The 27,688-nt window shown below is 46.7% G+C and overlaps 1 protein-coding gene across 5 annotated transcripts in view; it reads right to left on the reverse strand.

The window, feature by feature from the left end:
- Positions 1-398: 398 nt before the first annotated feature.
- Positions 399-27,688, reverse strand: part of SLC12A3 (solute carrier family 12 member 3) — a 36,218-nt gene continuing 8,928 nt past the window's right edge. For 3 of the 5 annotated variants that reach the window (XM_073307463.2, XM_073307462.2, XM_073307459.2), the window contains 20 exons: positions 26,890-27,001; positions 24,571-24,701; positions 22,798-22,882; positions 21,823-21,977; positions 21,038-21,145; positions 19,894-20,017; positions 18,778-18,879; positions 17,933-18,088; positions 17,456-17,555; positions 16,860-16,971; positions 13,816-13,956; positions 13,087-13,193; positions 11,509-11,591; positions 9,479-9,556; positions 8,830-8,931; positions 6,844-6,955; positions 5,354-5,440; positions 4,337-4,472; positions 2,423-2,490; positions 399-704 (listed from right to left, as the gene is read on the reverse strand). In XM_073307463.2, the coding sequence (XP_073163564.1) occupies positions 563-704; positions 2,423-2,490; positions 4,337-4,472; positions 5,354-5,440; positions 6,844-6,955; positions 8,830-8,931; positions 9,479-9,556; positions 11,509-11,591; positions 13,087-13,193; positions 13,816-13,956; positions 16,860-16,971; positions 17,456-17,555; positions 17,933-18,088; positions 18,778-18,879; positions 19,894-20,017; positions 21,038-21,145; positions 21,823-21,977; positions 22,798-22,882; positions 24,571-24,701; positions 26,890-27,001 (2,241 nt within the window). In that variant the 3' untranslated portion in view covers positions 399-562. The remainder of the gene's footprint in view (positions 705-2,422; positions 2,491-4,336; positions 4,473-5,353; positions 5,441-6,843; positions 6,956-8,829; positions 8,932-9,478; positions 9,557-11,508; positions 11,592-13,086; positions 13,194-13,815; positions 13,957-16,859; positions 16,972-17,455; positions 17,556-17,932; positions 18,089-18,777; positions 18,880-19,893; positions 20,018-21,037; positions 21,146-21,822; positions 21,978-22,797; positions 22,883-24,570; positions 24,702-26,889; positions 27,002-27,688) is intronic. The other 2 variants (XM_073307460.2, XM_073307461.2) reach the window with 2 other exon arrangements.

Below are 27,688 nucleotides of genomic sequence, written 5' to 3' on the forward strand. Positions count from 1 at the left end.
GGGGCTAGAATCTTTGATGAATTTCCCAGCTTCTAACAGCCAGCAGTCACATTCTGATTGGAATCACAGGGTCGTTTTCAGCAAATTAATGGGAAATAAATGGGCCAGATGATATCTGGGGGAACTGGAAGCCCAGTTCATTTGGGCATCCAAATCTTTTAGGCAGCTTTGAAAACTCCCACGTAAAACCTCTAACTTTCCCCCCATTACTGCCTCCTCTTTGTTGCCCAATAGGTCCCACCCAGGAATTTGCATTAGAGAACTCAGGAACACATTATTCCCCCCATACAACATTTGGCATGTGGTGGTATTAAGGCGCTCCCGGGATATGCAAAGACTAGGATCAGCGAGATCAGTTTTCAGGAGGGGGAGAGCAGAGTGGTATAAACCAGTGTTAGTCATTTCCCATCAGTAATCCTTTATCAATGGTTGCCATCAGCTGAAACCAGGAGAGTTTGCTTTTACCAGTGACTAGCACCCGAAAAACCGGAAGAGTTCATTCCAAGGCCAAAACCTGGCCTGAAAAAGTCACATCCCAACCCACCGTGCATTCAACCACATTCTATTGGCAGTAAAACGTCAGAACATTTTCTTGGTTTCCTCTGGTCAGAATAACTGGGGGTCTCAGGTCTTGCGAGAGGGTTTCTAGCCAGGCCATATAGAGGGAGCTGGGGCATCGCCCCTTTCTGCCTATTGGCAAGGTTCTGGAAAGGAGAAGAACAAAAACAAGAGAGGTATAAAGGGGGGGAGGAGAAAACCCTTGCATCTATTTTTGCCTTGGAAGAGTTTTATTCCCTGTGTAACGAGTCCATGTAGATTTGCAGATTATAGATCCACCTCATACACGAAAAGAACAGGAGGACTTGTGGCACCTTAGAGACTAACCAATTTATTTGAGCATAAGCTTTCATGAGCTACAGCATCCGATGAAGTGAGCTGTAGCTCACGAAAGCTTATGCTCAAATAAATTGGTTAGTCTCTAAGGTGCCACAAGTCCTCCTGGTCTTTTCGCGAATACAGACTAACATGGCTGCTACTCTGAAACCTCATACCAACTGCGTGCCACCAACTTTCTGGGTCCTGTCCACCACACTGATTCCTGTTCACTTTGAATTCTGCTTTCTTTGTACTATCTCTGCTAGCAGAGGAGCTGAGCAGAACTGGTAAACTTGACTCGCCCTATAAACAGTCCTTGTGCTGCAGATGCTTCCATAGGCAGCCCCTGCTTAAGATTCAGTTCCCTGAATAGGTTGTGTCATGTCAAGCATTCACAAATGAAGAGCTGTGTTTCCTCAACTGGTCACTAGGTGGCCTGTGACTACAGGCTGTGGGGGGAGTTCAGTGCTCGTGACGTGTAGCTCTTACAATCAGGGCAAGGACCAGAAGAAAGTTAAGTGAATTCAGTCAGCTGGCCTTGACAGGAGAGGGGCTCGGCTTCCTGTGTCACATTTGTGACCAACACTGTCTGGAGGGTTGAAAAGATTTCTGAATGAATGACAGTCTCACAAGAGTCAAAATCTAACTGGGCATCACTGACACAGGGACACCTGCTCACCTGTTTATGGCCATATGAATGTAGCCTCCAAATCTACACCCAATAGGCCTTATGGGCCAGATTTTGTTGTGAAATCCAGCCCTTTTGCACCACTCAGGAGGTGAAACAGGGGCCAGAAAGCAGATGGACCTCCCCAGTTGAGAATTCCCCCGCCATGTGGAGTCATCAGCCATGTGACATGTAACCCACTCCTACACAACTCCCACACACCACCTTGGCAAAGCCAATACAACTGGAGTGCTGTTGCATTCCAGCTATTCTGAGCCTGAGATTGGCCTTTTTATGGGATTCTACCCACTGGTATAGTTTAAAGCAACCTTGAGGCTGCTCTAAATTATGCCAGGACAGGTTCCAGCATTGAGCCAACCTGAATCAGGGAGCTGCAACCAGCTTTTTTGTGGCCCCTTCCCCTCTTCTGGAGCAGCAGAGAACCTGGCCTTCTAGGTGGAGATTATATCATCAGAGGAGCAATTATCCAATCTACACAATTAGGTCTGCTCCAAACTGCTGCACTATTGTACAAACAAATTGAAAAAATATTGCATTATGCTACAGTAATGATCCTGAGCCCTACCTCCTATAATAACATCGCTCATAGTGTATGAGGCCATCACTGTAGAAAACTAGTATTTTTCGGTGGGCTTTTCTGCAAATGCTGCATAGAAGGGGGTATACTTGTGGGCATACATGGACTGGTAGTGTCTGCTTAGTTGTTATTATGTAGAAGGGAAAAGACTGAAGGGACTGTTTCCATAGTAATCTATCCAAGAACAAGAACAGCCCGTCAATACACTGACTTGCTGGAGAAGACAATACATAAGAGGCACATTATGGACCCTGATCACCCTGGAGGCTGCTGTTACTTACATGGCTATGAGAGCAGCATCCCGTGAGTAATCCAGCAAAATCTCATTCAGTCTCACTTGGCGAAGTGACTAAGGAGCAAGAAGTAAAAATCACATCAGCACAAAGTCAATCAGGCAGCGTCCCCCCGGAATGCCCGTGGATTTCCCTGATTCAACACCCGTCGTCCCCAGTGGGAGTCATTCCATCAACTTCAGTGAGTCCTGAGCGCATGCTGCAGGGCTGAGGTCGTTTGCCAAACAGAGGAGAGATCTGTGACACTCGGGACTGTCCCACGGGATTAGTGCTGGGTTTACAATGGCTCCAGTGGCGTCATGGAGCCGGGCCCATGCTCAGAAGGGGCCCCGGCCTGCTCTGCTTGCCCTGTGCCCCAAGACCCCGCTGGCTCCCCCCACCCACCACTTGCTCCTCTCGGCCCGCCCGCTGGCCGGCCAAGGGCTCCTCTCTGCTCCCTGGCCCCACCCGCCCTGCTCAGACCCCAGTGCACCTCCGGCTCTGGGAAGTCTCTGCTTCCCACCACCTGTGGGCCCCCACCTATCCCCCCAGAGCTGGGCCGCTTGGGACTGGTGCAGAAGACTGGCCAGTCTCGGCCAGGTGTGTGTCTGTGTGTGTGTGTGGGGGGCGGGGGGGGAACAGTGTGGAGGGCTTGGCTGGGACCCTCCTGGCAAGTGCGTCTTGAGGGAGCCCGGCCGGGCAGGCCCTGGCCTGGCTAATCGCGCCACTCCCGAGGGGCCGGAGCGATTCCCAGCCCTGGGACCAGCCCTGGCTGCACTGCTGGCTCAGCCCGGGAGACACAGTCGCCTCCCAGAGGGCTGGTGAGTGCGGCCAGGAGGCAGAGCTTGGGGGAGTGGGTCTGTGGGGAGTATGGGGGATTGCTGGGCTGTGAAGCGGTGGGGAGGATCTGTGTGTGTTGGGGCACTAGGGAGTGGGGGTTCTGTGGGGGGTGCTGGGCAGTTGTCGTGGGGCTGTGGGCAGGGGTGGTGTTGTGCAGGATCCTGTGCATTTGTGGGTGGGTCTGGGCGGGCGCTAGGCATAGTGGGTCCAAGGGGCCTCTGGCCACAGGGAGTCGGGGAGTGTTGGGCGGGGGGGGCTGTGTGGTGCGGCATAGGCCTGCCCCTGAGGGGAAGGGGCTTGTTGCCAGCACAGGGTCGGGCAGGCCACTGTGCGTCTGGCAACTGCTGGTTTGTAAATAGTGCCCTCGCATTGGGCGGAGCAGGGCCACCCCTGCCACGCCATGCCCCATTGCCTCTGGCTGGCCCCTCGCCATGCTCCATTGCCTCCATGGGGTCCACATATATGTTTGGCGCCGGGCCCACAAAAGGTTAATCCGGCCCTGCATGAGATTAAGGATGAACCATGACCTCACCCTAGTTACTGGTGAGGCCCCTAGTTGCCAGCACCGGGCATTCCTAAAGTCAGCCCGGTCTGCCTGCTGACCTCGTCTCCAGCCAAACGATGCCGCCTCCCTTAACCTCTCTCTTCCAAACCCTTTGGTCCTTCCACTGCTTCAGCATGGAATCAGCATGAAAACCCTCTGCAGCTCACTCTGTTCTCCACAGCAGCAGACGAGCTCTTGAAGGATCCAGTCTGCACCCAGTGAAGTCAACAGCAACACTTCCATTGACATCAGTAGGTGCAGGATGGAGCCCAGAGGGCTCCCAAATCATTAACGGCCCAATCCTGTAAGGTGCTGAATGCTATTGCCTTGTAGTGATTTCAGTGGGAGTGGAGGGTGCTCAGCAACCCACAGGAGGCGCTCACGGCACCTTACAGGATTGGGATCCTGGAAAAGCCTGGAAGCAAGAAAAGCTTTCTGAATCGTGGATTAGGTCAGGAAAATCCTTTACATGAGAATTCCTAGGTAATCTCCCTTGCCCAGCTGTTGAAATCTCCCAATAGCAGTGGTCATGTCCCTACCTTTGCTTTGTTTTTATTAACCTCCTCATCAGAAATCTTCCAGGGGCAGTCACGCCTCATTTCATTCACCACGGCCTCGTCCTTAAACCCATCGTTCAGCCTAAAGGGGGCGATCAGGTCATCAAATCTCTTGATGCTGCAAACAAACAAAGAGCATGATAGGATTGGAGCTCTGTCCTGACATTTGCTGTACTGGGTAAATGCTGCTAGGGTTTGTGAGCAAGCCACGGGATCACATTAGAAAGATGGCGGCTGTTGTTTGTTTCTGTCTTCTGAAGAGAGATCCTGGATCAACAAGAGTGCTGGTCAGGTCTGAGTCATCATGGATAGTTCCCTGAAAACTTCAGCTCAATGCACAGCGGTGATCAAGAAAGCTAACAGTATGTTAAGAGCCATTAAGAAAGGGGTAGAAAATAAGACAGAAAATATCATAATGCCTCTATATAAATCCATGGTTCACCCACACCTTGAATACTGGGTGCAGGTCTGGTTCCCCCATTTCATAAAGGATATCATGAAACTGGAACTGGTTCAGAGAAGGGCAACAAAGACCATCAAGGGTCTGGAATGGCTTCCATATGAGGAGAGACTAAAAAGATCAAGGCTGTTCAGCTTAGAAAAGTGGTGACTGAAGTGGAATATGACGGAGGGCTATAAAAGCACAAATGGTGAGGAGAAAGTGAATAGAGAAGTGTTATTTATACTTTCCTACAATACAAAAATCTGAGGTCACCCAATAAAATGAATGGGCAGCAGGTTTAATACAAACAACAGAAAATGCTTTTTCACACAACACACAAATTAACCTGTGGAACTCATTGCCATAGGGTGTTACAATAGCTAAATGTATAACTGGGTTAAAAAAAACCTGGATAAGTTCATGGAGGATAGCCATTGATGGACTTATTAACCACTTGATATACCCACAATCAAGACACACACACACACACACACACACACAGGAACCACGTCTAGAGAATGAAAGAGGCAAAGACAAAAACTGTAGCAATAACGTACTGTTCAGGGCGTGGTTTCTGGTTAATGTCTGGAAGGACATGCACCTCATGGAACCCAAGTCGGAACTTGCTCAACAGAGAGACAATCCTGTAAGAGAGAAAAAGGGGGGATTTTTAAAAAATCTACTCAGTTTTTCCTGCTCAATATTTTACTGACCATCCCAGAAACTCTCTGAACATTTAAGACTCAAGAGAAGCAGATCAGTAGCCTGAGACTCAGGAGACCTGGGTTCTAGTCATGGCTCCGCCACTGGCCTGCTGAGTAACCATGGTTAAGTCAATTTGCCTCTCTGTGCCTCAGTTTCCCCCTCTGTAAAATAGGGAAATTGCTACTGACCTCTTTTATGGAGCACTTTGAGCTCTACTGATGTAAAGTGCTAAAGAAGAGTATTATTGTAAATATCTGTCTGCCTAACAAGCCCTGCAAACACTAGGCCCACTTATGGTAGTAAGAATTTAGCCAGGTAGTAAGTATTGGCACGGTCATCTTCAAGGTGAAAAGTCAGAACCGGGAGGTAGCAGGGGAAGCTTTCATGGCATTGCCAATTTCTCTTTTTCTGGTCCACTGAGTATTTAACAATATCACCTAACTACCACATCTTCTGTAGTGGCATTCAGCTACTTTCCCATTTACTGCTGACAGCTCTTTCTGTGTTCAGCTCTTGTAATTTCACGAGCCACCTAGTTCAGGCCTCTTACCAGCGGGAATTTCATTTCCATGGCCCTAGGGTTTGGATTTTTAAAAATCATATTTGCATTTTTTATTCTCAACCCTTGTGTACTCTCAATACATTTTCCCACAGACACAAGCAATGTCACTTTAGAATAAACAGACAAACAAACAAATGGAGCAGATCCTCCAATGATGAAAATCAACATAGCTCCATTAGCTGGAATGGAATTACGCTGATTTACACAAGCTGATGACCAGGACTATGGCACCAATGCATAAGAAATACAATTTAAAAATGATCAAAATAAAAAAAAAAGAGCTTCTGACATTTCTAAAACGAAGAGAAGAGTGTTGGATAAACAGCAAAATTCCAGACTTAAATCCCCAGAAGGTGCAGCAAATCTGTGAGATAGTACAACCTGTGGGGTAGGTGGCAGGTAACTGTTATTCTTTCGTTTTCTGTATGCTGTGCTTTTACATTTCTAGGAATCTGGTGAGGCAAGCTGCCATTTTGGGCGGTTGAGTTGATTTCACAGCAGACACACAGATTGGGCTCTCCCATGGAGACTTTGCTTTTGTTCTTTCTTCCTTAGTTATTTCAATTAATCCAAAAGACACGCTATTCTGACTGAATATACAGAGTTGATGCAAGGTCCACTCAAGTCAATGGAAAGACTCCTATTGGCTACACTAGGCTTTGTACTAGGCACTTTGTGTACAAAAAATCATAACAGAAGTGACTCTGAATTATCGATGGGATTAGTGGCAGCTAATGGTCTCACAAGCTCTATTTGATCAATGCTCAGTAATGCACTCACGCTTTCCTCTCTTCATCCATCCTGTGGATCTGCCCACCAACAAACACCCGGGTTTTGCACTTGCCCCACCGCTTCTTGCGGCTGAGGAGGTATGGAATCAGGAGCGTGAGACCTGCCACAGGGAAGAGCACAGGGATTGGTTCTTACTTTTGGGGACGAAACAACTATTTAACATTCTAAATCAGAAATGGAGAAGACTCTGTGTGCTTGCCAGCCCATCCCCCCACCAGTGTGAGATTGCACCCTGGGATGTATTTTCTAGCGTACTGCTCCGTCTAGTATTAAATGTCCCCAGCTAAAAATCACACCCTGCATTGCCAGATCTCTGGGCTGCAGTTAGTCCCAGATGGAGACTCATGCAAATATTGTAGTGCAGTCTCTTTATCTTGAAAGTGCAAATTACAAATGTAGAATTATTATTTTTTACATAACTGCACTCAAACACAGTGTAAAACTTTAGTGCCTACAAATCGAACCATGAAGGGGCATACAAAGGTTTAGCATATCTGGCATGTAAATACCTTGCAGCACCGTCTACAACAGTGCATTGCGAACGCCTGTGCTTACTTTCAGGTGACATTGTAAATAAGAAGCGTTCTCTCTCATTAATGTAAATAAACGTGTTTGTCTGAGCGATTGGCTGAACAAGACGTAGGACTGAGCGGACTTGTATGAGGTGAATTGAAAAATACTCTTTCTTTTCTCTTTTTTTACAGTGCAAATATTTGGAATAAAAAATAATAATAGAAAGTGAGCACTGTATGCTTTGTATTCTGTGTTGTAATCGCAAGCAATATATTTGAAAATGTAGAAAAACATCCAAAAAGTGTTTATAATAAATATAAATTGGTATTTTGGTATTGTTTAACAGTGCATTTAAAACTGCAATTAATCGCAACTATGTTTTTTAATCTAGTTAGTTTGCTTTGTGTTAATGTCATGCATTAACTGTGATTAATTGACAGCCCTAATAATATAGTAATTCACCTCAGCTTCACTCCACATCTTACCCTCCTACCTTCCTCCCCTCGAGGTTTTCCTCTGTTCTGTCCCTGTCGCTCCTCTCCCTTCTCTTGTCTTTCCGTTTAGCTGTTTCCTCCTACCTAACACTCTTGGGGGAAAAAATCATGGAACAAATACTCCATTTGCCATCATCACATTGATTGCTCTGCTTGTAGATTGTATTCTTTTCCACTACCCCATGTCTGTCCTGTCTATTTAGATGGCAACCCTTTTGGGCAGAGACAGCCTACTGCTTATGTCTGTACCGTGCCTTGCACAACTGAACCCCCATCTCGGTTGGTCCCTAGGTGCTACTGTAACAAACATGATTAACAGAAGCAAGTCTCTGTAGCCAGTGCTGCTGTCGAATGTTTTCTGCTCAAAACGATTATATTGAAAGCCTCCTGCTGTGCTATCAGCAGTCCTGGTAGAAAGGGCAGTGCAGGAGAGATTTTGCAAAGAGAGTATGAGTGAGATTTGCAAAAAGAGTCCAAGAGAGTTGGGCACCCAAATCCCACTGGTTTCAATGAGAGTTGGGCACCTACCTCTCTTCATCACCTTTGAGAATCTCAGGCAATGTCCTCAGTAGGCCACGCTGGCCAAGCATGGCAAGGTTTTGGTGGAGCTTAACAGCACTGTACAGGAGCAGTACAGTGATCTGGGGGTAGCTGACAACTACTAGGCGGACACTGCTGAGAAGGGCTTCACCCTGCGGAAAGCTGGAAATGCATGGGTAGGAACTGTCCTTTGGAGAACTTGACCCTGACACTGCTGAGAAATGACTGAGATGGGGGTGATGCATGGGGATGAGCACAGCTGAAGAGGTCATTGCCCTGCAGTGGCTTGAGACCCAGCTGCAGCGCAGAAAACCTTCAGTGATCAGACTCATTCATGAGCTGAATGGAGGGTGGGATGGAAATAATGAGATAAAAAAGTCCCAAATCTGTGTGCAGACTGGGAGTATTTATTAAGGTCAAAGGTCACCTCCATCATCAAAGAGCCAGTAGATGTCAATAGTCTTCTTGCCCTGTTCAGTCTGGAAGATGGTGCTTGCTTGCTGTTCCGCTGTAAGGGCATCCGGATCCGCTAGCAAGGGGGAAAGAACCCACAGCATGAGAGACAGGTCCTGGAATTTGACATGTGCTGTTCTTCCAACTCTCTGCAGCAGGTGGCAGGTCCTTCCTATTTACAGCCTGCAGGCTACAGCAAAATGCTGTCTAGACCAGTGTTACTCCAAGTGGTGGTCTGCGGACCGATGCTGGTCTGCGAGCCATTGGCTGCTGGCCTGCATGCACATTGGAAAAAAAAAATGCCAGTCCCCCACATCAGATAGCTTGAGAAGCACTGGTCTAGGCCATATCCTGTAAATGTATGATCCAGAGCAAAGCTTAGTAGCTGAACCCTATTTCTGTATTTGGTTAGACCAAAACGCTTGATCCAAACATCCCCAAACCCTGCTGACCCAAACTTTAGCGAAGTTCAGATCTGGACTTTGCAGCCAGGGTCCCTGTGTAACTAGTAGCCAAAAATCAGTCAGCTAGTTGGCTCTGATATGGTAGAACATCGTTATTTTTCACTGCAAGTTGGAGTGTGAGCATTTCATATTACAAAGATGAACGTGATTAGAACTAACATGTGCCTGTCACAGTGGGTACCACACCATTTGCTCCGTTCTCTTTAGGGTCTTCTGCTGGGTCAAACACCGGGTTAACTGCAAAAGAGATGATGAGAAGAATAAAAAAAAAACGAGGAGTATTTGTGGCACCTTAGAGACTAACCAATTTATTTGGGCATAAGCTTTCGTGGGCTAAAACCCACTTCATCAGATGCATGCAGTGGAAAATACAGTAGGAAGATCTATATACACAGAGAACATGAAACAACGGGTGTTGCCATACCAACTGCAACAAGACTAATCAGTTAAGGTGGGCTGTTAGCAGCAGCAGAAAAAAAAACTTTTGTAGTGGTGATCAGGGTGGTCCATTTCAAACAGTTGACAAGAAGGGGTGAGTGACAGTAGGGGAAAAAATTAGCATGAGGAAATCATTTTTACTTTGTGTAATGACCCATCCACTCCCAGTCTTTATTCAAGCCTAATTTAATGGTGTCCAGTTTGCAAATTAATTCCAATTCTACAGTTTTTCGTTGAAGAATAAAGAATAAAGGCAATGGAGACGTGAAAGACAAAACAATGGAAGGTTCTTTTCACTTAGAAAACTATTATGGCTAAATCCAATGAACATTGAACTTACATTCATTTTAATTTGAACTTTAAAAACATCCTGAACAGAAAAGTTAAAGCTAGTTTAGAAAACGTTTGCATTTATAGTTGCAACGTTAAATTCTGCTGCATGTGTGCTGGTTTAGGGGAAAATTCACTTCTGCACAGACAGCCAGCACAAAGGACAGACACCACTTAAATTCCACTTAAGCCCTACGCTGAAGACTTAAATGGTCCATAGACTTCATGCCAGCCTTTTGCACAATGGTGAATTTCATCGTTAGCCAATCTGAACAGAACCTAACAAAGATTTAAAGCATGTTAAAAAGCAGAAGGTAATTGACTTTAGACAAAGACCACTTCTGTCAGCCCCAAGAACTCCTGTGCACCCGTGGCAGAGGGTGTTGCAGCTGCTCCTGAGGAGCTCGTTGTTATTTCAGAGATGTGCATGGCATAGGACTGCTGTTCACTATGGTGAATTTACCCCAAGGCAGAGCACAAGGCCCGGGCACTGTTCAAGCGAGTCTTAAGTGGTGCATAGACTTTGTGTGAGCCCTCTGCACGGGAGTGAATGGTCACCTTGTGAGTAATTTGCTGTAATGACACTGGCAATTCGTTCTATAGCCTTTCATCACTCTTTGTGGGCGCGGTGATGAATTAACGGAGAACCAAGCGGCCAGGCTGATCTCAGACACTGGAGCTCTGTAAAGCAAGCTCTGAATTTTACAATCCCACCCAGAAGTCTGTGGTGAGGTACGGTGACTGAGTTGTTCAGGGGTTTGCCTGTGGTCCTGAAGGCTGTGGGTTTGTATTATTTGATCTCACACTGAAAGGCCACCTCCAGTTCACCCAGCAGCAAGATGGGTACCTGATCCACTGGGACAGGGCCGTCAAAGGCGGTCAGATGTGATGCTGGCAGTACCACTCCCTTGTGTGCCATTGGCTATGAAACGGACATGCCTTCACCATGCCACCCAATGAGCCGCTGGCTAGGGGGCACTTTGAAATGACCCAGAAATATGTTATACACTTCATTTCCCCAGTGACATTCCCCAGTGCAGCCGCTCGGATGGAACAGTGCAGAGTACTGCCATGAAATGATTTCGGGCTGGAAGTGAAGAATAGCACGTTCAGTTGCAGTAACTGGAAGAATTTGAGGAGTCAGAAGGATTCTGGCCATGTACAGTCAAAGTTCTGTGTCAAAGCCCTTCCTCTTGCAGGAGGAAATATTTGACACCTTGTTTAATTATTAACAAGAGAGGCACCGTTACTGATCTGCAAAGGGCAAGTGGGTTTGACTTACTGTGTTTGAGTTACTGTGTTCATCCATTCAACTGATATGCCCGTGTGCACTCCCTGCTACTTAAGACTAGGGATCTAACAGTCTCACCCCAGCAGCAGCTGGTGCAGTTCCTGCAGGTGTGGCTGCAACAGACACTTACTGTGAGCCTGGATCATTCTGGAAACATTCAGCCCTTCCTTCGTTCTCATTAAGCATATTCCATACTTGAAGTCAAACGCATCACTGGAACGAGAGCGAGAACACACACTTAGCACTGACATTCTTTGCATTCGATGGGAATCTAGGAACAGGCTCAGAGGGGCTGTCCCTTTAGTTCAGTATGCTAGCCATCTGACATTGGTCACTGTTAGAGACAAGACACCAAACAAATCTGACCTCTGAGCCTTTCCAGTGGGGAATGCCTTTAAAAGCTAACCAAAACTTCAAGACAAATAGTACTGGTGTGATCACTGTAACTGAGGTTACTACAGAGCAAATCCTGCCCCCAGCACAAATCCTAGGTGGCCAGGCTACACCTTGAGGGGTCTCAGAGAGAGCCCAGAGACATGAACCCTTCCTACTCCAGCACAGAGCAGTCTAAGAGCTACTCACTTCAGTCCCAGGGCTGTGGTAGAGGTGGTGTTCAGTGATCACTCCGTGCTTCAGGTGAATGCAAGAGCTCTGCTTTATTCTGTGTCCAGTTCCAACTGGCTGTGCCTAACAAGAGCTTCCCAGTGCCCCACCCAGATGCTGTCTGGGAAGCTCAGCCCTTAAGGGCACAGGCCCCAGTACCACAGTGGCTGTGTTTCCCTTCCACACTGGAAGTAGGGGGGAGTGTGGCCTGTGGATCTTCCCAGATCATAGCGAGCTTCCAAAAACCACTGCTCCATGGCACCCATGATGCAACGGAATTGTCATCTTTCTGCTGCATCCAGGGTCTTCTCCACCCATGGAGAGGGTGGGCAGGATTGTGCAGAGCACAGAGCTTGTCAGATCCTCTTCCCCCACGTGCCTGGAAATGCTACTGATGCAAACGCTTGTCAGCCCTTAATTGGAGCAAAGCTGAAGCAAACACATCCCTGGGATTGCCTTTGCCTATCAGATGTGGTCAAGGCAGCTGGTGAGATGTAGTCAGTGTATGGATGCAATAATGGGCAGAGCAATTTAGACGTCTGAGGTGCAGATAAACTGTGGTGGTTGGAATCCACCTAATTTAACACATACTAATAAAAACAATCACGGAAATAAGGCTTTGCCCTTCTAAAGAAAGTCACAACTCAGGGTCAGGTAGGTATTCTTATCCCCCTTTACAGAAGGAGAAGCTGGGGCACAGAGAGACTGAGTGACTTCCCAGAGGTCACACAGGAAGCTAGGAATTAGACCTCCATCCCGACCTTCTGACTCCCAAGTCCCCTGCTTTAGCCTCAAGCCCATCCTTCCCCACTGCAGTGAGAGACTGGTAGTAGCCCTGAACACCCACCAACACCCACCAATCATCTTGCTGACCAGTGGCTGCAACAGCCTTGCTAAGTTTCCAGAGGCTAAACTGGGAGCCAATGGAGGTTGCTGGTGTCAAACTTTGCAGTGCATTCATGAAGATGGATAGCCATGAAAGCGGACTAGTTATACACCACCATATTCCTTCCTGAGTGTCCTCCAGTTCACCCAGAACTCCCTACTGTTCAACTGGGAGCAAACAAAGCAGGCAACACTATCATCAACCAGCCTCCCAACTTACTGCAGGATTCCAGTGTACTCCTCCACCGTCCTAGGGTGAGCTGTCTGCCAGTTCTTCTTGTACCCGATCACCAGGATATTGGGTTTCATCTTCCCAAGACCGGATGCCTTGGTTAATAGATATTTTTCCAGTGTTAATAGGACTATATATACATCCCTGCCATACACACATGCATTTATTTCATCTGAAGGTATCATCACATGCACAGAGTCCTATGACGCAGGAGCCACTAGATGGTGCCCTCTAGGCCCAGTTCTGAGCAAGGAGTAGTGTGTAAACTGCACTATGCCAGGAGCAGTCCCAGGAGCACTGTGTCTCAGAGACACCCCTCTAAATCTTAACTCCTCCTCCTTGCTCCATGGGGGACAAGGATAATATGCCATTGGAATAGGTCAACAGCAAATTATAACATTGGCCAGCGAGTGGGGGGTTGGAGCTAAGGGTCCACTCATTCCCCACCCACCTGCTCCAGAGATGGAATGAAGAGTGCTGGCTAACCCATGAAGGGCCACCAGAAGAGTTTTTACTCCCCTCTAGTCCCTTGGACGGGCATGAACGCCAAGTCATAATCCATCCCTTAGCAAATCATGCTGGCCCCAACAATACTGACCTCTTCTCAGTGAAAAGGTTGAAGGCCCCTTGTAAGAAACATTGAAGAATTCCTTGATGCAAGATTTACAGCAGGGGACTGCAGTTCCTTCATAATTCATATCCAGTTTAGGGCTTTACCTGCATAAGTGTTTGGGCTCCGCTTCTCAAGTCATCAGCTACCACGTCCGTATAGAAAGCTTTGATCTTTCTCTTGGTCAGCCACTTTGTATGGCCATTGGAGGTGAGCCTGGATTCTGGCATCTTCTGCTTGCATGGTCCCTGTTATTGAGTGGGAGGAAAGGACACAACAGTAGCATTAAGGCTCGGTGTGTTTGCGACATGCAAACCATTTTTAGCTGGTGGTTTTAAGTTTATCCCCATAAAATAATATGCTTTACTTTGCACCAAACAGCTTAATGTCCTGCAGTCTCCTGAATCATATATGAGATCCAGACTTAGCCCCTGGAAATGTGGGATGACATAAGAACAGCCATACTAGATCAGACCAATGGTCTATCTAGCCCAGTATCCTGTCTTCTGACAGTGGCCGGTGCCAGATGCTTCAGAGGAAATGAAAATAATAGGGCAATCTATCAAGTGATCCATACCCTGCCATCCAGCCCCAGCTTCTGGCAGTCAGAGGTCTAGGGACATCCAGAGCATGGGCTTGCATCCCTGTCCATCTTGGCTAATAGCTATTGATGGACCTATCCTCCATGAACTTATCTAATTCTTTTTTGAACCCAGTTATACTTTTGGCCTTCACCACATCCCCTGGCATTGAGTTCCCCAGGGTGACTGTGGATCGTGTGAAGAAATACTTCCTTGTGTTTGTTTTAAACCAGCTGCCTATTCATTTCACTGGGTGATCTCTGGTTCTTGTGTTAAGTGGTTCTTACTCACCTTCTCCACACCAGTCATGATTTTATAGACCGCTATCATATCCCCCTTTAGTTGTCTCTTTTCCAAGCTGAACAGTCCCAGTCTTATTAATCTCTCCTCATAGGGAAGCTGTTCCATCCTCTTAGTCGTTTTTGTTGCCCTTCTCTGTACTTTTTCCAAGCCATCATTAGGCAGAAGTTCGATTAATCCTCATCACACTGCAGTGTGATTTGGAATACATGTTCCCCATCCCACACACACATTACATTAATAGTGGCTCCACAGGGCTCACTGTGTCTGTGTAAAATAAGGTTGAAAATAATTGGAAGCTGAAGACAATCTTATAGGGCCAAATCCTGAAGTCCTGATCCAGGTCCTGATTCTGTCTCCCACTGAGATCTCTGGCAAAACTTCTGTGGACTTTAAATGATACCAGAATTCAGTCCTGCCTTTGCCAAAATCTCACCGATGTCAATGAAGTTTTATGTGGCACAGGACCTGGTAAAATCTGTGAAAAGCCTTCATGATATCGCCTGGAATGCAGGTTTCATTGGTTGCTTTTAAAGAAGGACTTTTATGTACACAGATCCATATTCATGTACCAATCTAGCTTTGAAAATCCTAGCCTCAGTGGTTTGCCCAAGGTCGCACACAGCCAGAAATTGACCACAGAGCCTCATCTTGGTGCCTTTACTGCAAGATTATCTTTAGTAATACAATGTACTGATTATGCTCCTGTTGATCAGGCTCTGTGTGAGCAACCGTCAGTCTGCTACACCTCAGGCAAAAATGAATACATCTACATCAGCCATTTGGTCTGGAAGAAATGAAGTCACTGGGACAGAATGTTGTCCTATGATCAATGTCCCCTTTCAAAAGCAATGCCTGATCTTCACATTGACAATTCATCTGCAGCAGGAGGCCATTAGCCCATGACAACGTTGTAGCCGGTCACAAATATTGCTTAATTGCCTGGGATCTTTCCAACAGACATGAGTTTACTTTTTTTTTTTTTTTTTGTCATTTAACAGTGCCTAAAAATATATTTTTAAATCATAGGTACATGATAAAGAATTGGGTTTGTCTATCTACCTCCAAGTCTTCTATACAATCCATCACCACAGTGAGCAAGGTGGAAGGATGCCAACATCCCAGTCAAACACCTCATCAAGGACCCAACCAAAGAACCCCCATGGCTTTTTATTCCCATAGAAAATATGGTCGACTTTTAGCTGCATCCCACAACACATGACAGATGTACCTGCCTTTTCCATAAATGGGGACTTTGAAACACAATCCTATCTGTGACTTCAGAAATGGACATCAAACTACAGAACACCTCCTCAATCAACATCCCAAACCATCGTATCCCCATGAGATCTCTGCCATCCACTCCGCATCACCTGAACCAATCCATTGGATCACTAACCTAGACTTGGACATCTAACAGTGCTGTTTTTAAGACAGACGAAAAAAGAAGACCATAGTATCTAAGTGACTCCCAGATATCTCCATGATGAGATTCCTAGTGATCTTCATGGAGTTCCTCTCCCTAGTTAAAGGAGGCTTTGCTTGGAGATTATTTTTGGTTTTTTATCTTCAGGTTGTTATGCTCTGTCAAAGAAAAGCGTCTTTATCTTGGCCTCAGGGTGCCCCAACTCTGGACTACTCTAATTTCCTTAGGAAGCTTGTGCCACAGGTAAACCCCTCAGCCAAGAATGCTTTATCTTCAGCTCTCATGCACTATGTTGAGGGCTTTGCAAGCTCATTGTGACAGAGGGGTATGGCAGCATAGGTGCTCATTCACTCAGCGGTGGTAGACTACTAACCCGCAAAGGTTCTGCTATGTGCCAACTCCTCAAAAGTCAGGGCATCAAATCCTGAAATCCTCTCTCTGGCAAAACTCAAATTGAACCAACTCCTTGGCCGTTAATGAGGTTTGAACCCAGGACCTTCAGAGCTGAAAACATAAGTCTCTACCACATCAACTCCTTAGCTAGAGATAGTATCAGCCTCATGAACCTCGTAGGTGACCCCACCACCAGAGGGAAACAAAGACCTGCAGTTTGCATGGGCTACATAAGGACTGGAAGAGTCATCCCCATGCATTTAACAACCCTGGATATTATTTTTCAGGGCCCTGCCAGGGAATATATCACACAGCTTACTCCTTTTGTACTGGCAGTGAACAGATGCCAGATTAGGGTTGGTGTAGATACCTGCATCCTACCCCACCTTGCACTGCTGCTCGTGCTGCTCTTATGGAGGTGGTAGAGAGAAGCTGAACCGAAAATACTTACTACCAGCACATTCCCACAAATCATCAAGCTGAGGTTTTTGGTGAAAGTGCCCACAAAATCCACCAGAGCTGGGCGGAAGTTGGGAGGGCCTGTTAAGACCAGGCACTGGGGTCTAGAGAGGAAGAAGAAAAGATGGCTGGTAACTTACAGCAAAAAAGTCACTGCTGAGATCTTCTGGTGGAATTTGATCACTATGCCCCTGTATGGCTAATGGCACCCACCCAATCTACGCAGTATCTTTTGGATGCGTGGGTCCTTCACTACCAAACTATCAGATCCTCCAGGAAGTACACAACTGGGCTGGAGACCTCAGGCTTCCTTGCAAGGACTTCTGGTGTCTAGCTGGGCTGAAAAGACTGTGAAAACTCTCTTCCTCTTCCATGCTTCTGGCCCTGGCTGCAACCCAGAAGTGCAGAGAGGAGCAGAAATTTAAACAAGTTTACTAACACTCAGTTGAGTCTCCTTTGGGGTTCAGCTGACTAGTCATGCCTTTGAGGGGAACATGGGGGACTTATTCAATTCATGAGCCCTTTCTGTGTTTGGGGATGAGGGCCATGTTCCCTTGCCGTCATCCTCCACACAGCACTATTACTTGCCTGTAGTTCTTAATGTGCTCGTTGACTTCGTTGAGTCCCACGGAATAGTTCAGGGCCAAGTTGTATGAACCAGCCTGCACAGATGAGCCCCAGTTCACTTCTGGAGGGGGACAATCATTCGGAACATATTAGACCATTTAAAAACAGAAATAGGAGTGATGCTGGCAATGAGCTGGGCACGTGCATGGGCTGCTTTGTTATTGTAGGGTTGCTCCAGAGAGCCTGGCTGTGCATGCGTTGGTTTGTTTAGTTGCCCGTGTGAAGCAAGTGGGAGGGTTTGGGTTCAGTTACTATAGCAGGCTTGGCCACGTCATAGAAACCTCTCTCCCAGCTGACTGCCTTGTTGGCAGAAGAGAGCATGGTGCAATCTTGCACTGATGCTGCCCTGCTCCGAGACCAATAGACTTCCGATATCTCAGCCTGGCATTTTCACTAGAGCCGCTGTCTGCTTAAGAACAAGAAGCCCCAGTTACTCACCAGGCTTTTTGTAGAGCACGTATCCCAGTAAGAAGACAATGATGCCAATGGCTATCAGGGCTGCCCACCAGGTCAACAGAAACATGATCACGACAGAGATGATGGCACCAAAGAGCGCAGCCCACTTGCTGTAATACCTAAAGGATGGTCTCCATCCTGCATGGACATGACACAAAAATACATTCATCACTTACACGGCTAAATTCTTCCCTCACACCTGGGGGAGGGGTCCTCCAGCCTCTGAGGAGAGAGAGTAGAACAGGGGCACCCTATCTATCTTAGGTACTTATCTGGCCTCCATCACCACCACACCTGAGCGCCTCACAACCTTTAACGTGTTTATCCTCACCACACCCCTGGGAGGCAGGGTGGTTACCCCCACTGTACGGATAAGGCACATGGAGGCTAAGCGACTGGCCCAAGGTCACACAGGAAGTATGTGGCAATGTAGGAAAGTAAACCCACATCTCCCAAGTCGTAGGCTAGTGCCCGTATCAGTGGCTCATGCTTTCTTAGTAACACTGGGAGACAAAGGCGGGGTGGAGAGAGAACCTGACATCTCTCAGAGTAGGAGCAAACACCTGTACCCAACCACCCCCACCCAGAGATGCTCTGTTTATGGAATTGAAGATATTCCCCATCTCCTAACCACCATGGATCCTCCAAGCATATCGCCTTGTTCAGCTCAAAGAGCTTCTTACTATGAAACTTTTGGGCTAGGTCTCACACCTTACCCTGATGCAGAGAGTGACCCTCCAGCCTTGTAAAGCTCAGAGACCCCTGACACTACCTCCCAGCCAACAAGACGGGTGTAGCTATCGAGAACCAGTGTAGCGATCACTCACCCGGTGAGTTGGTGATGGAGGCGTGGAAACAGCTGAAATTGATGAGTGCGTACGAGCACAGGAAGAAGTTGGAGATGATTGGGGCAATCGTGTTCAATTCCGCTACAGGGACGGGAAAGAGAGGGATAGCTCATTAGTGCATTTGCTACACCCTGGCCAACTTAACCTCTGAGAATGGGAGAAAGGTGAAAATCAAGAAGAAACTGAGAGCCCTGGCTGATTGTTCCAGCTATCGTAGAGATTTCTAAGATGTCTATCAACATCTTAGGGGCGGAAGGATAGCTCAGTGGTTTGAGCATGGGCCTGCTAAACCCAGGGTTGTGAATTCAATCCTTGAGGGGGCCATTTAGGGATCTGGGGCAAAAATTGGGGATTGGCCCTGCTTTGAGCAGGGGGTTGGACTAGAGGACCTCCTGAGGTCCCTTCCAACCCTGGTATTCTGCGATTCTATGATACTGAAGAGCCATTGGATATGGATTCTACTTCCAGCTCTCTCTTTTCCTGTGTATTTGTTATGAAAGGACTCTTCCCCCTAATATTAGAATGCACCTGGGGAAGGATTAGCCCCTTCCATCGAGATCAAACTTCAGTTAAAAAAGCAGCCATGTCTTAGTGGTTTAACATACGCCCTACTGAGCTCCCTGCTCCTGGGAGGGAATTGCGCTCAGTGCTGGCTTGGCTGGTCAGGTTTCAGTGCAACTGGAGAAGTAGCCATCAGAATCTTCTTGCTGAGCGAAGGACAGAACTCTCTTAGATTTGAGATTTTGTTCCATGAAGGTAAGAAACATCTGGGCCTGATCTCCCCTCACCTGGGTGTAAATATGGAGTAACTCTACTCCAGACTAGCCAAGCGTGTAAGAGCGGGTAGAATTAGGCTCTCCCAATCTACCTTGCACTCATCCTTTGGTAGGATATAATTTTATATTCTGGCCTCCTGTGTGTAGGAAACCTGCAGCCATTCTTCATACCACGGTGGAAGAAGTTAACAAAGGCAGGAATTTGGTTTGACAAAGAAAGAGCCACCTGGCACCACACTGATCATTAATCGGCCTGTAGAAAAAAAGGAGAGAAAACTACCTACTGGATCTGGCAGCCTATTAAATCTGAAGCTCTTACCGATAAGAATGAACCCCACTGCTATGATGTAGGTCAGCATGTAACCCCTGATCGGCTCGTTGTTCTTCCCATAGCCCTTCCCAAAGAAGTCGATCAGAGGGTAGAGCTGGTCCTTGCACAGGCACTGTGGAGAGGAAGAGATGTCATCTAGACTTGACAGGCACTGCGGACTATTGGTTAGAGCTGAGAGCAAGGGTCCACAGAACCAGGGTTCAGCTTCAAGCACTTTCACTGGCTCAGTGTATATCCTTATTCTTGAGTGGACTTACTCCAGATTTACACAGTGTGAGAACAGAATTTGGCCCCCACCCTACAGGGCTGATATATTTTTAGAACCAGTTTGCCCATTCCTGCTATCAGGTCCCCTTCACTTTGGAAAAGCTAACTGTAATAACTAACTTTCATCCCAATATCAGTGGTAACAATCCTAGCACACTTATTCTCTGCTGATGGGGCATTGCCACCACGGATGGCACTATGGAAAGGGCAGGAGATGTCACCTTAATTATCTTAATTCATAAAATGAACAAAAGCAATGGGCCATATACTGCCTCATTTATACTCTTGCAAGCCCACTGAAAGGGAAGAAGCTGCATGGGAGTGACTGAGGACAGAATCTGTCCCATTAGGATTAGCCAAGTAGGAGCAAAGCCAAGGGGACAGCATGAAAAAGTAGCAATGTGCATAAGCCCCAGCTCGTGGGCCGCACCGCATGATGGGAGCTGCTGGAACAAAGCTCCAGGCAAAAACCCCAGAGGCATCAAGAATATCAGATTAAAGAATCTGTCCAGAAAGCTGGCAATTCCCGGTGATTAGGGTGACCAGATGTCCCATTTTTATCGGGACAGTCCCGTTTTTTGGGACTTTTTCTTATATAGGCGCCTATTACCCCCCACCCCCTGTCCCGTTTTTTCACAGTTGCTATCTGGTCACCCTACCAGTGATGCATTGTGAGGCCCAACTACGGTGGTTATTCAGCTTGTTCTAGAACTCACAGTGCCTACGCATGGTGGAGACTCAGCCTGTAATTATGGCTCTGAAATGCCAGGGACCTGCTAGCTTGCCGTGGACTCATGTTTATTGTATACATGAAAGACAACGCTGCAGATGTTTTCATGGTCCCCTGAGCCTGCCACCATCTCACCTGGAAGACTTTGGGTGCTGAGACCAGGCAGGCCAAAGCAGAAGAAAGGGTGGCCCCGAAGATTCCAGCTGTGATCAGGGGGGCAAATCCAGATACCATGCTCATACTCTACAGAAAAAACAGGAAGCGATAGATCACTCCAGCATCACCGGCGCCTAACAGCCTGGGCTCCTTCCCCTGCAAGCCTCAGACTCTGACAGCCACCACTCAGAGCTCCTCAGAGCACAGCTTATTACAGCCCAAAACACCCTATGTCAAAAGAACCTTATTAAGATTGCAAAGTCAAGCACTCAAAAGGTAGGAAGTGCCAGTATTCAGGCTGCCTGTGCAACCTTAACTCAGCCCTCTAGTGCTTATGCATTATAATACAGTCTTTAATTACACGGTCACATGCGATTTTTTCCCCCACAGGGCCCCACCTCGTTCATGTCACAGGAGGCTCTGGGAATGAATCAGGGTGGCGTAGGGAAAGAGCCCGTTATCTATAGGATCCCTTCCTCATTTGTGGCAAGTTACTTTTTTAAAAGAGAGAAAGCAGCAATTCAGGCAACTGACCTATCACCCTCAGTGGCTACTGGCTGCATTGGGATGTGACTACTACTTCCGCTCTGAGCAGCGCTAATGCAGACCTAACGGAGTACAGCAAAGGAACTGGGGTGGGGGCGGGAAGGGGGTGAGAACCACCAGCCATGGATATCTTAGGATTTTCCGCACCCCAGGCCAAAGTGACCAACCCTGTTTCAGCCTTCTAAGCCATGCTGCTGAGAGCACCAGAGTGACAGTACCTGGTAATAATTGCTGAGTCCATAGTTACAGCTCTGCTTCCGAGCACACTCCGTGAAGTTCCATCCATAGCCACAAGCAAGTCCTTCGCAGCCCGGAGAGCCAAAAGGAATGGAGTCATTCAGGCTCCCAGAGGCATCTCGTACCACACAGGCACCTAGGAGGGAACAGCTCCCATTCACTTCCCATCTGTCTTTTCCAATACGATGCATGATGCCCAGATGTGCTTTAACAAAGGTCCCTGTGTAATTGTAACCCACTACTGAATGTGTGTTACAGGTGCCCTTCTGTGCCTGATCCACAGAGGAGATAAGTCTGTCACAGTCCCCATCTAGAGAGCTTTAGCTCAAGCTGTAACAGCTTATGCTTTCCCCTCTGAACCAGGGACCTCCAATCTCCAATGTCCCAACTAAGATGGCGGCTATCACAGACTGCCCATTCATTTTGCCCAGTGTCCCAAGTTCCTGGCTGCTCCTGGAATTAACTTGTACTAAGTTTTGTTTTTAAAGTAACTTTCAGCTGTATCAGACATGTCCACCCTGTATAGGCATCCACCCAGTGCTAACTAAAGCTCCCAAGGTTCCATACCATGGATAGTACGTACTGGGCCCAGTGTCAAACCTGGGTTGAATTCTTTGGAGACACTTGCAGGGTTGCCAATCTCAAGAGGTCAAAATTCCTGAGTCAGATCTCAAAAAATCATGAAATTTAAAAAAAAAATCATCAAACTATAATTTTATTAGTCTGTCTTTTTACTGTTTAATGCCTCTCCACTCTGCACCCCTGCTGGTGCCCAGAATCAGAATGGATATCTGAGCCAGACTGAATCAAAGTGCCCTGTGTCCCAGGATTCCTGATAACTGGGAATTGCCCTGTCCCTAATGAACATGAAAGCACACATTAAATTAACCATGAACATTTAATCATTTGTCACTTCCCCACCACTGCCATGGATTAAGTCTATGCATGTTACTTACCAATTGTAGCAGAAATAGCCAGATAGGATATTGTAGTCCACAATATAGCCATCAGAGTGCCTTTGGGAATGGCTACAGCTGGATCCTAAGCAAGGCAACCACAGAGTTACACAGCAGCATTCCATAGGCACCACAAAATTACCTTTCATTTTTGTAGCCATAAAGAAGAGAAAACACTCCTAGATACTCAAAAACCACAGGACAGCTTTCAACCTGATACTTGCATTGTCCAGAGTCTGGATTTCTTAATCTGCTGGGCACTCTGTAAAGCCCTCTTTCGGTGCTAGATGTTTGAAGGTGAAGTGGGATTGATGGGCTGGCGTGTTGGAAATCTCAGAGCATGTCGTACTGAACGTTGTTTTAATCTACTTAAAGTGACAGTGACAGAGGATATTGCATGCACTGGCCTCATCTGGGAAGAAGTATCACAACGAGCGAGTGACTCTGATCAATAGAGGAACTGCACTGCCCAATGTGTCAGTGGTACAGGAGGAACTAAGGTTTAAAGTAAGGTAAAGCCTCGGGTACAAGATAGGAGCTATAAAATCAACTAAACAGCTGTCGGGCTGGACAAACCTCGTAAGGATCCAAGGTGCCAGAAATGGCCATAAACTTGAACTTTATAAATATGTCATTACAAGGGAGGAGGGGGTGATCCCTGGTGAATAAAGAAGACAAAGTTGGGCTGTGCAGAAGCCTGTTTGTTTGTGTTTATAGTTTGTTGCTCTCGTCTTTAATAAGCACCTCCTCTTTCAGAAGGGCTGGGATTCCATGTATCATGCAACCCAAACCCATGGATCCAAACTCCAGAGCATTCGGCATGCCAGTCCAAATCAGCACACTGGGCCCATCTATAACTGATTCAATTTGGATACTTATAGCCAAACTATCTGACATTTGTTTGGGATGCAAAATGAGCTGGGAATCTCCTGAGCCCAAGCCCTTTGGAGAGATTTCCAATCATTTCTAATCTGCGGCTAGCTCAACACTTCTGCAGAACAGTCTTCCTCACATGATTTTGGCACTCATGCCCCAGGCAGCAAGGGCAGAGACCTGTGGAAATGAAGAAACGAAGCTTACCAAACTTTCTCTAACCTCAAAAATAGTTCAGTTTATTGCACGGGCAACTGATTTATCCAAATCAGTTCAACCGTGTCTGTACAATAAATGTAGGCAGCCCAATATTAATTCTATTCCATTCTATGTAGAGTCTTGTAGCGCATCCATCACTGTGCAATCCAATGCCTCAATCCTGCAAGAGGCTTTGGGCATTGGACCCCTGTGCTAATGTAACTGGGCCTCTCTGTGGATGATGGGCGCAGGATCAGGACCCAAGAACCGATTGAGTAGAGCTAGTTGGAAATGCAGTAAAAATATATATATATCCTCAAACATTTCTTGAAATTGTGTTAAAATTTTAAAAATGTCAACCAGTTCCATCGCTGCTCAAAAAAATGAATAAAACATCTGGGGTGTTTTTAAAATTATTTTGACTGTTCTTTCAAAATTTGGATAAAATGTTTTGAAAATAAAAATATTTTGGCCAGAGATAGACCAAAAAATTATCCAAGTAAAGCAGGACCTGGATCCAAACCATGCCTGCTCTTGGATTTACAAAATCAAAAGCCAATCAAGGAAGTTTTGCCGACTCTGGAGTTTGCCCATTTCTGACACACAGAGCTTGATCAGCACAACCTCATTCCTACCTATAGCACACAACCTGGGATGCTTGCCCTTGTGATGCTGTATTGGCCAGGAGTAGTAAAAACCTACCTTCAAATCGCCTGAAATGTTGGCTCCAGCCAAGATGCCAGTTGCTGATGGAAAGAAAATGGAAAACAAACCAAAGAAGGTGCCATCTGGTCCGCGCCAATTTGGCACAAAGTTCTGAGCAAAAATATCAGCTGGAGAAGAAAAATATTTTTCTATCAATTCCAATCTACTAGATCATTTTAATCTCGTTTCTTTCATTTTAAAGGCAATGATTGAAACAGTAGCTGCAGTGACGAACAGCTCTTGAGAGGCAACCTTGCAGTGTTTCATTGTTATTTATACAGCACCCTAAAACATGCTATGTGCTTTCTTGTCATAAAGTTAGATCAGAGTTCACAGTCTAAGACTGTGTTTGCAAGCAGATCAGTGGGTTTGCCTACACACGTGTCCAGTTTCTTAAAGATCTTTAAAAGCAAGGCCTAAGTGATTTAGAGGGTTATGTTCCTTTTTCAAAAGTGCCTAAATACCTTTACAAATCTGGGCCTGGGCTCCTGCACAGGTGTATGGATCTGCCCATGCCAATCTGATTGTGAAATGAAGGTCTACACAGGCAACACAAAGTCTAAGGAGGGCTGGGAAAGGATGCGTCATGAGCTAATTTCTTGTTTGCTATTTTTACCCCTCAATCTGTTATAGGGTCGGGCCTTAAAGTGGACAGGGCGGAGTCCAAATTAAAGATGCTTCTAGATATAAAAAATTATTCTGCCACTGCCTGCCTGGAGATTTTGCTCCGGGGGATGAGAATGATTCCAGCAGGAATGGAGAAACTCACTAAACAAAAGAGAAGCATTTCATCACAGCCTTAATTATCACGACTGTCTCATCCATTGATCCATCGAGCTCTCTCAGTGATAAGCCTTTTCCCTGGCAATAAATAGCCACATTCAGCCAATGCATTTTGATCCTTCTCACATCAAAGAGTAAATGGTAATTAAGACAAATGCCAGCATATTTTATCCCCAGGAGTGAAATCAATGGGATCTGTGGATGCTCAGCTCCTATGAAAATGAGGCTTATGCAGTACTTGTATGCTGGGTAAATGACACCCACAAGAACTCTAGAGTCCCAATGGTCTTCCGTTCTTTACTCAGAATGAGGGTCCAAAGCGGTTTGCACAGTCCCGGGCTGAAACATGTATTGGGCTGGGTCCCCTGCCACACGGGCTGGGTCCATCTCATACACACGGCAGGAGCATTCACCTCTCTGCCCCTGGATGTAGACCCTTATGGGCCTCCAGCACCTTGCAAACGTTCAGCAGAACAATCAGGAAAGTGTCATTGTCTCCCTGGAAGCTTTAATCGTTACCACACCGCTCTTACTCAGAACAAGCAGGCCAGAGCGGGCGCTTAACGTGAGAGGCTATTTTCCTTGCAGGCACATAACAGACCTGAACGAGATACATTTCTGTTACATGCTGCCCTACTCTCGACTAACTGCCAGGACCTTGAGAGCAAAGTGACCATATGGAAATGTTCAGTTCAGCACTGTACTCGAGCATTCATCTACATTTGTAAATAAACCATAATCATGCTGGTGCAGTAGAACAAAGCCCTGGACGGAATGATTTAGTTGGAGATGGTCCTGCTTTGAGCAAGGGGTTGGACTAGATGACCTCCTGAGGTCTCTTCCAACCCTAATCTTCTATGATTCTATGATCCAAAAGCCATATAATCCACCAAAATTAACCTGGCCCTCTCCACCGAAATGGAACAGCGGCGATTATGGTGAGATGTCTGAGCACCAAGACTTCCTCGTTTTGTGACATGTAGCAGAGAATATTTGTTAGCACATTATCATAATTAAGAGTCCTGCTGAATAGAAAACTCTGGTGCAACCTTCACTGTGGTTTTGTTCCCATTCCACCATAACCATTAGAACTAAACTCCAGTTGACACAGTAAACTGACTGAAAATACATTCTGGCCAGCTTATGTGCATATCTGACCCCCACCACCTTAGTACCCAAATGCCTCACGATCTTGTAATGGCTTTGGCCTCACACCCGCCCTGGGAGGTAGGGAAGTTCTATTATCCCCACTGTACAGGTGGGGAACTGAGGCTCAGAGACAAGTTGCGTGAGATCACACAGGAAGTCTGCTCCCGAGCAAGAATTTGAACCTGAGTCTTCCCAGTCCCAGGCTGCCTCCCTAACCACTGAACCATCCTTCCTCTTCCTTTAGGGGATGCATTTGTCTTCCCTTTTCACTGTTTGTTTGCTTACTTGCAAACCTCAGTCATTCACGCCGGCTCTCCCAGCCATCCATGAGAATTAGTAAGAGTCCCCCCCAAACTCCTGCCTCTAGCCACCGCTGGAACCTACCTCGGTAACTGAAAAATCCTTTTGCCTGCTTCTCCTCGGAGGCTGGAATCACCGTCCCCACTATGTAATTTATGAAGGAAATCATGATGATGATGAAGAACAGCACCTGTGCCTGTGAGACCAAAAGAATCCAGCTGAACAATCTGCTGGCTGAGTACCTGCTGCAAACGCTGTACAAAGGGGTGGAGTGAAAAGTACTGGTGGGCAACTCCTAAGTAAGTTTCACCCATCTGCCAGCTGGGAATCTTCAAACAGGCCCCCCTGAAGCAACATTCTGCCCTTGTGACTAGTAGGCCAGGGGAAGTAACCTGTGCATTCCTCCCAAGCTGCAATGCTGCTTATACCCTAAGGCTAGTTGGTGCAAAGGAGCGACCCAACCTCTTCCCCCAACCTCTCCTCTGTACCATGCTTCCTGCCCCTCCTAAACTTGGGGACAGATGGTTCTCATCCAGTCTAACAAGCTAAGCTAAGCATCAGTTCTGGCTAGACCTGTGTTACAAGATGCAGCATGACCCTTGAGATGTGCCTTGCACAGTCTTCTGTATTTGTCTGTCTCCCTAGGTTTCTTGGCCAGCAGGCTTTTGTGGCTAGTTAAAGGAGGCCAATAGCAGCATCTGAACAAATGAACCAGACAAAGGACAACACTGAGGCAAACGTGGTGATAAGATTCAAGAAAGATTTGGATATTCGTATGAATGAGAACAGATTCTGCAGTTTCAACAGTCAGAAGAAAACTATATCTAGGCTGACAATGCTTATGCTGCAGGGCAAAACCCAATCATCAGGAAGGATCAGAAAG

Source organism: Lepidochelys kempii, chromosome 12, assembly GCF_965140285.1.
Source record: "Lepidochelys kempii isolate rLepKem1 chromosome 12, rLepKem1.hap1, whole genome shotgun sequence".
NCBI classification, from domain to species: domain Eukaryota; kingdom Metazoa; phylum Chordata; order Testudines; family Cheloniidae; genus Lepidochelys; species Lepidochelys kempii.